The 12,174-nt window shown below is 39.9% G+C and overlaps 1 protein-coding gene across 2 annotated transcripts; it reads right to left on the reverse strand.

Moving 5' to 3' along the window:
- Positions 1 to 1,026: 1,026 nt before the first annotated feature.
- Positions 1,027 to 11,840, reverse strand: lhfpl2a (LHFPL tetraspan subfamily member 2a). 2 transcript variants are annotated; one of them, XM_027139864.2, is made up of 3 exons: positions 11,744 to 11,840; positions 7,388 to 8,074; positions 1,027 to 2,141 (listed from the first exon to the last, which is right to left on the reverse strand). In XM_027139864.2, exons 2-3 carry the CDS (start codon positions 7,779 to 7,781, stop codon positions 1,885 to 1,887), a joined length of 651 nt encoding a protein of 216 aa, XP_026995665.1. In that variant the 5' UTR covers positions 7,782 to 8,074; positions 11,744 to 11,840; the 3' UTR covers positions 1,027 to 1,884. The 2 variants fall into 2 exon arrangements, with proteins under 2 accessions (XP_026995665.1, XP_026995666.1); XM_027139865.2 differs by having other exon boundaries at positions 11,774 to 11,835.
- Positions 11,841 to 12,174: the final 334 nt, after the last annotated feature.

The following is a 12,174-nucleotide window of genomic DNA, read 5'->3' on the forward strand; positions in this document are numbered from 1 at the left end:
TCTGTACCAGCATGGTGCTATGAAAACCTGCTGCTTGTGGCTAAAAGACACACACTCAGCGTTCCCACAGTAAACTGCACCAGCAGCCATGTTGAACCCTTTGATCTGTTTTTTTATATTTACACAAACTTGGTACACAAATGGAAAATTTTCTCTCTCTCTCTCGCACACACACACACACACACACACACACACACACACACACACACACACACACACTCATATTTACTCTCATTTTGTACTTACCCATGATTGATTACTCAGGTGTTGTACTGACCTGTGATTGGTTACTGAGGTGTTATACTGACATGTGATTGATTACTAAGGTGTTGTACTGACCTGTGATTGATCACTAAGGTGTTATACTGACCTGTGATTGATTACTCAGGTGTTGTACTGACCTGTGATTGATTACTCAGGTGTTGTACTGACCTGTGATTGATTACTCGGGTGTTGTACTGACATGTGATTGATTATTCAGGTGTTCCTAGCTGTGATGTATTGAGCTGTGATACTGAGCCTATTGCCTAGCTGGGATTTATAGTGCTAATGGTAATTCTCCCTCTCATTAAAAAATCTCATAAAATCTGGAAACAATATTTCTGTTTCTTTCTACTGCCACTTTTTCCTTGTATCCCCCCCTCTCTGTATCTGTCAGTCTCTCAGCAGGATCTGTTTTTCTCCTTTATGTCGTGTATTTCTGTCATTGTTCTGCTATAAGCCTGTATTCACACTGATTGACACAGGAAGGATATGTCACACACACACACACACACACACACACACACACACACACACACACACACACACACACACACACACACACACACACACACACACACACACACACACACACACACACACACACACACACACACACACACACACACACACACGGATTAGATGAGGTGATGTCATGCAGAGTGGTGATCAGCATTTGGCTCAAGGTCTATGAGGACACACACACACATCTTTGGGTTTTACTGGAAGTCTGAAGGGAAAAACAGGCGGAGAGAACCAGCAAAGTTCAGTCAGGTTTATTTATTTGGCAGACAGCAGTGATTATGTGGCTGGTGATTTCTCTCCCTCTCTCTCTATTTCAAAACACGCACAAACATACACTGTATGGATGTATAAGAACAAATGACTTGGAAAATGGGCTTTTCTTTTTTCCTGTTCCTGTTAATCTCTCATCCTCTTGCATCCTGTCCTGAGACTGGGAGGAAGTAAACAAGGACACGGAAATAATGCGGGAAAATATGAACATAATGGAGTGAGTGGAAAGAAAATATAAGAATAATAAGAGTAAAGAGAAAAGTTTTGAGCAGAGAAAGTATGAAAATGTGAAAGAGTCCTGTAAAATACCACAGAAGAGTCTTAACAAAGGTCTTGTCTCCTTTGGTCCATTGATCCAGAGTCAGTGTCACCTGTGCAGGTCTACTTGTGTTTTAAAACCAGGAACTGATCCAGGAACAGTGGGAGTAAACTTCCTGCGTCCTGGTTAAACATGTGCAGAACTTCGACCCATAACAGTAAGTGACAGTGGATTAGTGGTTTCAGCACCTTCATCTCTGAGATGTTTCCTAATCTTCATCATCATCATCATCATTATGTACATTATATACACACTTATTTACAATTTCATTCTTCATTTCAGTGAGTGGAAAACAAATCTAAGCAACCTACCAAAAAAAACCCCAAATGAATAAGTAAAGGGCAAAGGACAAAAATGAAGAAGGAGGGATTTTCTCCCACATCAGAAGACAAAGAGCAGAGTTAGTGGTGAGATGAAATTAAAGTGGTTATGTTCTCTTGTCATTAGATTTCAGTCACACTGGCATTAACATGACTGACATCAGGGCCTCTGTTTTTCCTGTGGTTCTCTCAGAGGAGGCAGATGAGGTTTTTGCCCTGTTGGATCTCCTCCTGGACTTTGTCGCTGGACGTGGCGATCTCGGCTTGTGCGCTGAAAACGGCACTGATGAAGCTGAGCACAGTGCCGAGCAGTGCCGTGTAAAAAGCCCAGCCCACTGAGCACAATGCTGGGTTATATGCTGATGAGTTTACTCCGCAGTACTGCTTCACCTTCTCACTGCCCCACCCTGCTGCATACAACAACTGACCCAGGATCAGGAACAGACCTACACACACACACACACACACACACAGAATTAACACCACTGTACACAGCAAATGAACAAGGATCAGGAGGAGAGAGAGAGAGAGAGAGAGAGAGAGAGAGAGAGAGAGAGAGAGAGAGAGAGAGAGAAGAACCAGATGCAAATAGGGAATTGTGTTTTGTTTCTCAACGCCACTCTTTGTCACTCCAAGTTAAATTTTAGCAGAAGAAAAACAGACTTTCTCTTTCTCTCTCCCTGCCTCTGTGTCTCACTCACTTCATGACTTTCTGCCTCACTCTCTTCTTGCCTCTCTGTCTAACCTCTTCTTGCCTCTCTGTCCCTTTCCTCTCCCTGTCTCTATCTCTGTATTAGATGAGGAAATGAAAACTAGGTCATAAATTCTTTCCACATGTTGCCTAACCAATGCTGACTGATAGAAGGCATGGTTTCAATTCACACACACACACACACACACACACACACACACACACACACACACACACACACACACACACACACACACACACACACACACACACACACACACACACACAGCTGCTCCATATTACTGCTGAGAGTACAGAGACAGGATGATTTATAATTCTTTATAAATAGTGAAATTATAATGACGACACTCACTGATCATCAACATCATCATCCATCATCATCAGCATGCTCTGCAAAACACATAGCTGTATTAAACAATCACAGTTTTGAGCACCACCCTAAATGGCCAATTGCAGATCGGCTTACAGCCCAAAAGGTCAGTTGGGGCTCAGAACACAGGCAGATTATGGTGCAGTGTGTGTGTGTGTGTGTGTGTGTGTGTGTGCTCGCACAATGATATCACCACTGGGCTAGTGAAAAGCATGATGGGACTTTCGCATGATGTGACACAAGCGTGCAGTGAAAAAGTTAACGTTTTTCTGTTTCTATTAATTTAATGAAGAGCAGCACGATGACATCATAAAGAGAGCACTAGCCAACCACATCACAGAAGTGTCCCAGACTGTAAGAAATAAATCGCTGACATGCACACAGTACAAGGCCACCGAGTACAACACCCACAACATACAGCAGACACACTTATCCATAGCAACTTCATTTCTAATCTCATTTCATACAACTGAGCAATTGGGGGGGTTAATGGTCTTTCTCAAGGGCCCAACAGTGGAAGCCTATTGGATCTTAGATTCAAACTAATGACCCTCTATAAAAGTAGCCCAACACCTTGACCACTAGCCTACCACAATCCCACAACTCAGAGTAGCATAGAATTCATATCCACAACATAACATCCATCACAAACACTCATTTACGTTCACCATCATTCTAATTGCGTGCACCTGGACTCCATTACACTAATCACAGCTTCTATATATGGAGTCACTTCACCCATACAATTTGTGTGGTGTATGCACAATGTAACTGTGATATGAAACATTGTTATGCTTTAGCGCTCGTGGTTATGATTATACTGTAAAACATGATAGCCCGATTAAGTTACGTGAACTTGTCTTTCTCTTTTCAGTTCACAAAACTGAAACTTAATGTTTTGATTGTTTTGATTATTGTGAGTTGAAACAAAGCTAATATTTAAGTTGAGTTTACGCATGTTTTTAAGGCAGCATGGGAACTTTTGCTTCTAAGTTCAACCATCTTAAAATGTTTCACAGTGTACAGTGTCTGATTATTAGTTTTTTTAATTTGATAACTCTTCTTTTTGCACATCACCTGACTATGAGTCTCATGTTCTGTATTTGTTGCTTGTTTTAAAATATGTAACCTGCAACTGTCACTGTCTCTGCTTTCTGACAACTATACTAATATTAATATCACTAATAATTATCCATAGTACAAACCTAATAAAGTTAGATGGTAATCATTTACTACTTGACATAATAGAAAATAAATCAACTCAAATATAGATATGTTAATGTTGTACCACATGACAATGTGAAAATGCTCCACTGTATAAATATAAACACATAACCCTGAGTACCTGGAATATACCTAGACTAGGAAATAAAACAACGATTGACCCAGATATTGAACTACAAATTGTATACTGAATAAAAAGCATGCATGATTATTAAATGCATAAACATAACATGAGATTTAACTGCAGCTAAACAAGAACAGAACTAAAATCAACGCCTGGGGAATTCATTAGGAAACCGTAAGTTGCGATTTCATAATGTTAAGATAAGATATTTGTTGATTCGACTAGTTGGACTGTGTTCGCCAAGGAGCTCTCTGGTCATGTCGACTGCAGAGGTAAAAAAAAAAACATCCTCTGCAGTCACATGGGCCTTTTTGTATTTTGCAAGGCAATGAGCAAAGTTTCTATTTGCTTCTGAACAGTGCACACGTTTTTGATCATTTTTTTATGTGTCCAGATCATGTTTTTTTGCTGAAAAACATAACAGGCTTGTCTTTATGGCTTGAGTGTTTTGTCTCACAATGCCTTTTGAATTTCAATGGTTTCATGCTTTCTGTTGCCAATAACTCACCACACAGAACACATGGTCTGCAAAAAGCATGCTTGTCTACAGTGCACATACATCCATATTTTATGTAATCCAGGTCACATTTTTGTTTACTTTTATCTATTATTTACTCAATCTATTATGAACAACACCTTTCACCCCCTTGTATGGGACTGTGGAGACCCTGTGTAGCTCTGCTTCACCTCAGACCACTTCACTCCCTGTGCTGGTTGTAATGTACATAGCCATGTGGTCACATGACCAAAACATTTCATTAAACATCATAATTTCTTTTTCTGACATCTGACAAGGAAAAACTAAAAGATAAACACCCCCTAAGGTCAGAAATCCAACTCATTAACTCAGAGCGTTCTCCTCAACCCTGAGCTCAGCAAGTAATTTCTAATCAACATCGCTGCTCAAATTATAAACAGTATCTTTAAATAAATGATGGTGTATATACAAGTATTTGCTTCAGGCTAATCCACATACAGGTATATTCACTGTTTTATGAAGGATAATATACATCACTTAGCGATGTCTGTGTTTCCCCACTTTATAGATCAATCGCATGGATAACAACATACAGTAATGCTTTGTTCTAACTGTCCACACCCAAGGAAAATGTAAATGGTCTCTGCTACTATCAGTATTTAACTGTTCTGTATTTTAACTCTGACTAAGTTTTTGATTATGAGAAGATAAAAAAGCTTCCTGGAGTAACTAAGGAAAACCTTTAAACTGACGAAAAAGAGCAAAACACCTTTTCTTACAGATTATAGTGAAATCTTTATCAACATCTTCATCAATGCAAATGAGGTATACTTCTATACATGGGATTATTTCTACTTCTAATTTTTTAGAAGGTAAAATAGGGTATGATATTTTCCAATGCATGTATATGGGATTACTTGACATGACGGATTTAGACAGTACTAAAATCTCAGACATACTCCAGTAACAATTACGTTATAACCCACTATTTTCCTCTCAATTTGTATCTGCTTAATATCTGATTCAAATAATTACATGAAATCTTCTTCTAATTATTATTTATTTTTAGTTAACCTTTAACATTATTTGTTTTGTATGTGTACCTATGGATTAATATATAAAAAAAATTCTTCCATGATTCCATTAATAATATAAAATTGTATTATTATTACCTTGTTTTATGGAAACTGTGTGATTTAGAGGGTAGATGAAATCATGACTGAATCGCACCAAAACACTGTCTATTTAAACTGTTCAAGCAAGACTCGTGGACACATCACCACTTTATTGCGGTGGAAACTTGGAGAAAGGTTAGTGCTCTCTGTTGGAAAGGGCTACACAGCTTAATGTGAGAGTTGATGATACCCAGAATGCAACACACACCTCAGTAGAATTGACTACATTTCAAAAGGTCAGTTTATTCTCCCTGTCAGAATCTTCTGGAACAAACACCAAAATAAGCTCAGCCTCTCAAGTGACTAACACACACACACACACACACACACACACACACACACACACACACACACACACACACACACACACACACAGAATGAGACAGAGAAATAATCCCTAATGGAGATGACACAAGAGTGAAAATATTATGAATCACTTTAAATTGCTATGGAGTTAAAAAGAGCTGTGGGTTTGACCTTTGACCTCTATGAGGTCATTGTTAGTGAATCACACACACACCCACACACACCCACACCCACACCCACACACACACACACACACACACACACACACACACACACACACACACACACACACACACACACACAGAGTTTAACAGCTGGTGCTTTATTGCAGTGGTAAATGTTTAAACAGGAGGAAGGTCTGGTGTGACATCACCCTACTTACAGTATAATTAACCTGTCTGTCTGACTGAATGTCTGTCTGTCTCTAGGTCATATGCATTTCAGTGGATATGAATGACCTGAAAGTGAGCTGTACGTGTAGCAGATCATGGATCATTCAGCTTTCCTTCGAATTGAGATGCACCAAATGAACAGAAACACCGGGCTTATTTTATTAACAGGGCAGTGAATGAAATGTGTCATAAAATAACATACATAATTTTAAGACACGTTTAATTTAGTCCAGGATTTAGTATAGTGTGGTTTTACTAAGTTGTGCACACAATTAACAAGCAGAGTGTGATAACAATATGAAAGAGAATCTAGGGTTTCTAGGAAATGTATAGGATTATCTATGTGGTAATAGATAGATATTATAGACTTCTATAAGATTCATTACAATCCTTGCCGTATTTTTAATCACACAGTATATCACATCACATTCCTTTATTTTTCATTTGTAAGTTGTCTTGCTTTTATGAGACGTCATATTACATTTGAGAGCAAAGACAAAAAAAAGGTTGTCGTTTTTGTTCAGCTGTTTTTACTCAGGAAAAAAATCTGGCCATCTTTCTTGTGATCTACATGCAGTTGATTTTAATATTCTGAACAGTGACTTCAGCAGTTACATAACTCAACTCTGAATACTCCACGAAAGAATACATGCATAAATACTGACTAAAACTTTAGCCAACTGTGATTATAAACCACAGCGTTCATGTTACCATTACCATGAATATCACTGAACAAATTTACAGGTTGATATGGAAACCAGTGGACTATGCTGTCCAGCCCTCTAGTTGCCAAAGCTTTTAATCCTCAAGGTGTACAAAATGTACACAGTGTCTGCTCAATGTGAGTGTGGCTGCTCTTGTAGCTGCATGTGTGCATGAGTATATGTGTGAGCTTGTGTTTGTTTGTGTACCTGCAATGCCCTGCAGTAGTCCACACACATTGAAGATGCTCTTCCTCATGATGCTCTGGAAGCAGATGGTGAAAATGGAGGTGAAGGCCACAGCGCTGAGAAGCAGGATTCCAGTCGCCAGAAAAATGGCTGCCGCCTTCCAGAATCCACTCGCAATCTCATTGAATGTCAGTGCGTAAGGGCCACACATGACTCTGCCCACAAAAACACACCGCCCAAAAAGCCCCAGTGTAGGGCGGTAGGCCTCACTGGATGCCTCCAGGGCAGAATCAGGTACGCGTGGGAACCCCACCAGCCAATCAGTGCTAAGGAAAGCAATGAGCTCACTGAAGGCCGCGGCGATACTGAGGAGCGTCCAGAGCATCGAGCGGCACGTCACAATCACATGACACATGATGTCAGAAGGGGTGTGTATGGCTAACCCTGAGTAAAAGAGTGTGCAGGGTCTGGATGGGGAGACAGACAAAAAAGTAGGAAGGGCGGTGGAAAAAGTGGAGTGAACCAGCCACTCCAGGTTGTGTCCCAAATCACAACACTCAATGAATTATGTCTCCCTTTTTGTCTTCTATTCTATAGATATAATAATCCTGTTGTTCTTCTTGTTGTCTCTCTTTCTTTCCTTCTTCTTTCTCTTCTTCTACTTTTCTCCTACATCCTACTGCGGGAGTGAGATCATGGCCGTCTCTCCTACAGAAGTACACACAGAGAAAGTAAGATTAGTTTCGGAGTAAACTCATTTTTGGGAAAGTTGAGTCCATGAGTCATTTTAGAGTGTAAAAGTGAAAATGAAATACTGATGAAATACTTGACTTTAAGACCAGTGATGTCATTGAATAATAATTGTAGCCTACAGATGGCAGAGGGAGGAATGCTTTAGATTCATTCCAAAGGGAAGTGTTAGAAACGGTCACTTTAAAAGGACCCATGAATCACTAACAATTGAAGACATCGACTGATAGACTCATCACTCCTTTAACAGAGCACATTCATTTACATATATCCATGACATCACCACTATGCTACTTCACTACTTAGAAGCTTGATAATTCAAGCTGTCAGGAAGCAACCACTGTAACTTTTGTCTCATTCTAAATGCACACTACATGCCAGTGTAGGGTGAAGGTTACAACCTTGATCACTTTAAACACTGCACAAAATGTGACATTTGTGTAACGTGAGTGTGTGTGTGTGTTTTTGTGTGTGTAATTTAATTCCCTCCTACAGGGAGCACTGATTTGTCTGCAGCTGATAACAGTGTTTATGTTTGCCTCAAACACACACACACACACACACACACACACACACACAAAGAGATTAAAAGTCTCAGGTTTCTTCTAAACCTCTGTAATCTCTTTAAAATCAGAACCACAATAACATGTCATCCATCATTTATCATTCATTATCCCTCCTTTGCTTCTTTTATTCTCTCATTTAAAGTGTAAAGTGGTGGTAGAGTATGTTAGTGTAGAGTTGCTGTGTGAGTGCAATTTTAGTGTGTGTTAGTGTGTGCCGTGTAGAGTTGGTGTCTGTTAGTGCAGTGTTGGTTTTCTCTTGCTGTGTGTTAGATTAGTATTGATGTGTTTTAGTGTATTAGTGTAGTGTTAGTTAACGTGTTGATGTATAGTATTGAATATAAGCCTTTATTTTGTCACAGTGACATTCTCTCTTCACATATCCTTCGTATAACTTTGGAATTTGGGGTCAGAGCACAGGGTCAGCCATGATACAGAGACCCTGGAGCAGCGAGGGTTAAGGGCCTTACTTAAGGGCACAACAGTAGTGTTTGTGTGTGTTAGTTTATTGTCTTTCTTTGTGATCATCTCTTTCTTGGTTGTCCCCCTGTCTATCTCTTCTTCTTCCTTTCCTCTGTCCTACCTTCTTTTCGTTTTGCTATGACCTTGCTTTTTTCTGCACCTCTTTTACTGTGTGCAGGTCAGTGTGTGTCAGATCTGCACAGGGATGGAAGAAAAGCAGAACCGAAGAACGATATAATTAAACACACACAGAGGAAGAGAGCGAGAGAGGGAGAGCTCTGTAGATTACAGGGTTCTTATACAGAAAGGGTGGAAATCAGATCTGTGGTGTGTGTGTGTGTGTGTGTGTGTGAGTGTGTGTGTATGTGTGTGTGTTCAGGATGACAGAGGAGAGTGTTCTGGTGTTTTCTCAGCTGGGACAGAGAGATTTTACAGAATTTTTAACTTTATCAGAAGTGTCTACAGCACCTGCTGTGTGTGTGTGTGTGTGTGTGTGTGTGTGTGTGTGTGTGTGTGCCTCATGGAGCAAATGATGGACAGACACTAACATATACATCCATACTTATATACAGTTTTCCATCCATCCATTCAATTGTCCTTCTTTTTCCCCAAATATATCTTCCTCCATCCATCTATCCATCCATCCATCTTTTTCCCATATATATCCATCCATCCATCCATCTTTTTCCCATATGTATTTCCATCTATCCATCGAGTTAGCCAGCCATCATTTTCCACCCGGACTTTTTCCTGCATCTCGCAATCTAGCGATCATCTATCCATTCATCAGTAAGTGAATAGGTTGTGCTGATTCTCACAGCTGTAGCTATGTGTGTGTATGTTTACTGTATGTGTGTGAGACAGAGACAGAATATGTGTGTGTTTGTGTGCTTGTGCTTGTGTGTGTGCTTGTGTGTGTGTGTGTGTGTGTGTGTGTGAGAGAGAGAGAGAGAGAGAGAGAGAGAGAGAGACGGTCTTTACTCAGAATCAGCTCCTGTATTAAGTCAAATGGTGTCTACAGGTGTGCCAAATCTTTAGGCATCTTTAAATCAAGACTGATCCCTGGTGTCAGATTAAATCTGTTAATAAATTATAGACCAAACTAGTATATAGTGTGTTGAAACATTTATAGATTTTTATTCTGAAGCTTTTCTGTTCATGATGCGAAGGATAAAACACACACACACACACACACACACACACACACACACACACACACACACACACACACACACACACACACACAGAGACACACAGAGGAAGTCACACATTGCAGACAGTTTGGATACACTAAAAATATACGCACACACACACACACACACACACACACATTCACACACCAGGAGAGCTGAGTGGACCAATAGACAGCTTTTGGGAGTCAATGCATAGCTCAGAGAGAAACATGTGTGTGTGTGTGTGTGTGTGTGTGTGTGTGTGTGTGTGTGTGTGTGTGTGTGTGTGCTTGTGTGTATAAGACTATATATTATACTACACCATACAATACTACACTACAGATAAATCATGACATTACTCCCTAATATTTTTCACTACACCCTATAATACTACACACTTAAACATTATCTTAATACTACAATACTCCAACACTACACTGTAGCACACGGCAGGCTACAATGTCCCAAAGGTCTCCACACAAAGCAGAAATTAATATTTTAGCTAAATAGTGGATGTTTTGTAAATAAAGTTACATAAAGTTACATAGCAGTACAGTACACTACAGACTACTATAACACACTACACAATCATACTGTGCAATAACACTGAACACCATTACGGTGCACTACACAATAACACTGGACACTAGTACAACACAATACACAGTCACACTACACACTATTATAGTGCACTAAACAATCACACTAAATCCCTACACAATCACACTACACACCATTATAATGCACTACACAATAACACTGGGCACTTCTACAACACAATACACAGTCACACTATGCAATCACACTACACACTATTATAGTGTACTACACAATCACACTAAATCCAAACACAATCACACTATACACAAGTATAGGTCACTACACAAATCACACTAAATCCCCACACAATCAAACTACACACTATTATAGTGCACTACACAATCACAATGCACACCATCATAGTGCACTTCACTATACAATCACACTAGACACAACTACAACACAGTCACACTATGCAATCACACCTATTATAGTGCACTACACTAACACCTTATAAACCACAATAGCACACTACAGAATCACACTACACTCTATTATATTGCACTATACAAATAGACTACATACTACAATAACTCACTACACAATCACACTACACACTATTATAGTGCATTATACAGTCACATAATTATAATGCACTACACAATCACACTACATATGTACTACGACTGCTCATGCAAGCCTACACTCTTGTAACACTACACACAGCTTAGATTGTTTAAGGGGCTTCAGGCACTTCCAAAACACAACTCAAACACTAGAAAGTCAAATCAATCATCAAAGAAATTAGAAGTCAAGTCAAGTCAAATATCCTGTCAAACATCTACGAATTTTAAAGTGAAAGCAGTTCCCTCTATAATCAGAAGTCTGACCTGTTCAGTGTGTATGTTCTGTGTCCATACCCAAGTCCTGAGCACACGGCTCCCTCACACACTGACTGAGAAAATCCCCCACTGCATCTGTCCACTCCCTCGACTCCACCCCTCCACGTCACCAAGGCAACCCCCACACCAGACCCCGCCCACACATCCATCAAAATCCTACACTGTTAGCAGGAAAGTCCATTCTTAAGCTCTGAATACAGGCTACACACAGACCAGAAGCCTCCCTCTTCCTGTCTCCCTGTCCCTGTCTCCCTGTCCCTGTCTCACGCTCTTTCTCTTTCTGTTCTTTCTGTCTTAATCCTGGGAACTAATTCTGTTGGGTTTGTTTCAAAACCTTTCAGACTCAACTGGGAAATGACAGCAGGATTTGGAGCCTCTGTGTTTGTGTGTGTGTGTGTGTGTGTGTGTGTGTGTGTGTG

Source organism: Tachysurus fulvidraco, chromosome 21 (genome assembly GCF_022655615.1).
Source record: "Tachysurus fulvidraco isolate hzauxx_2018 chromosome 21, HZAU_PFXX_2.0, whole genome shotgun sequence".
Classification (NCBI taxonomy): Eukaryota; Metazoa; Chordata; class Actinopteri; order Siluriformes; family Bagridae; genus Tachysurus; species Tachysurus fulvidraco.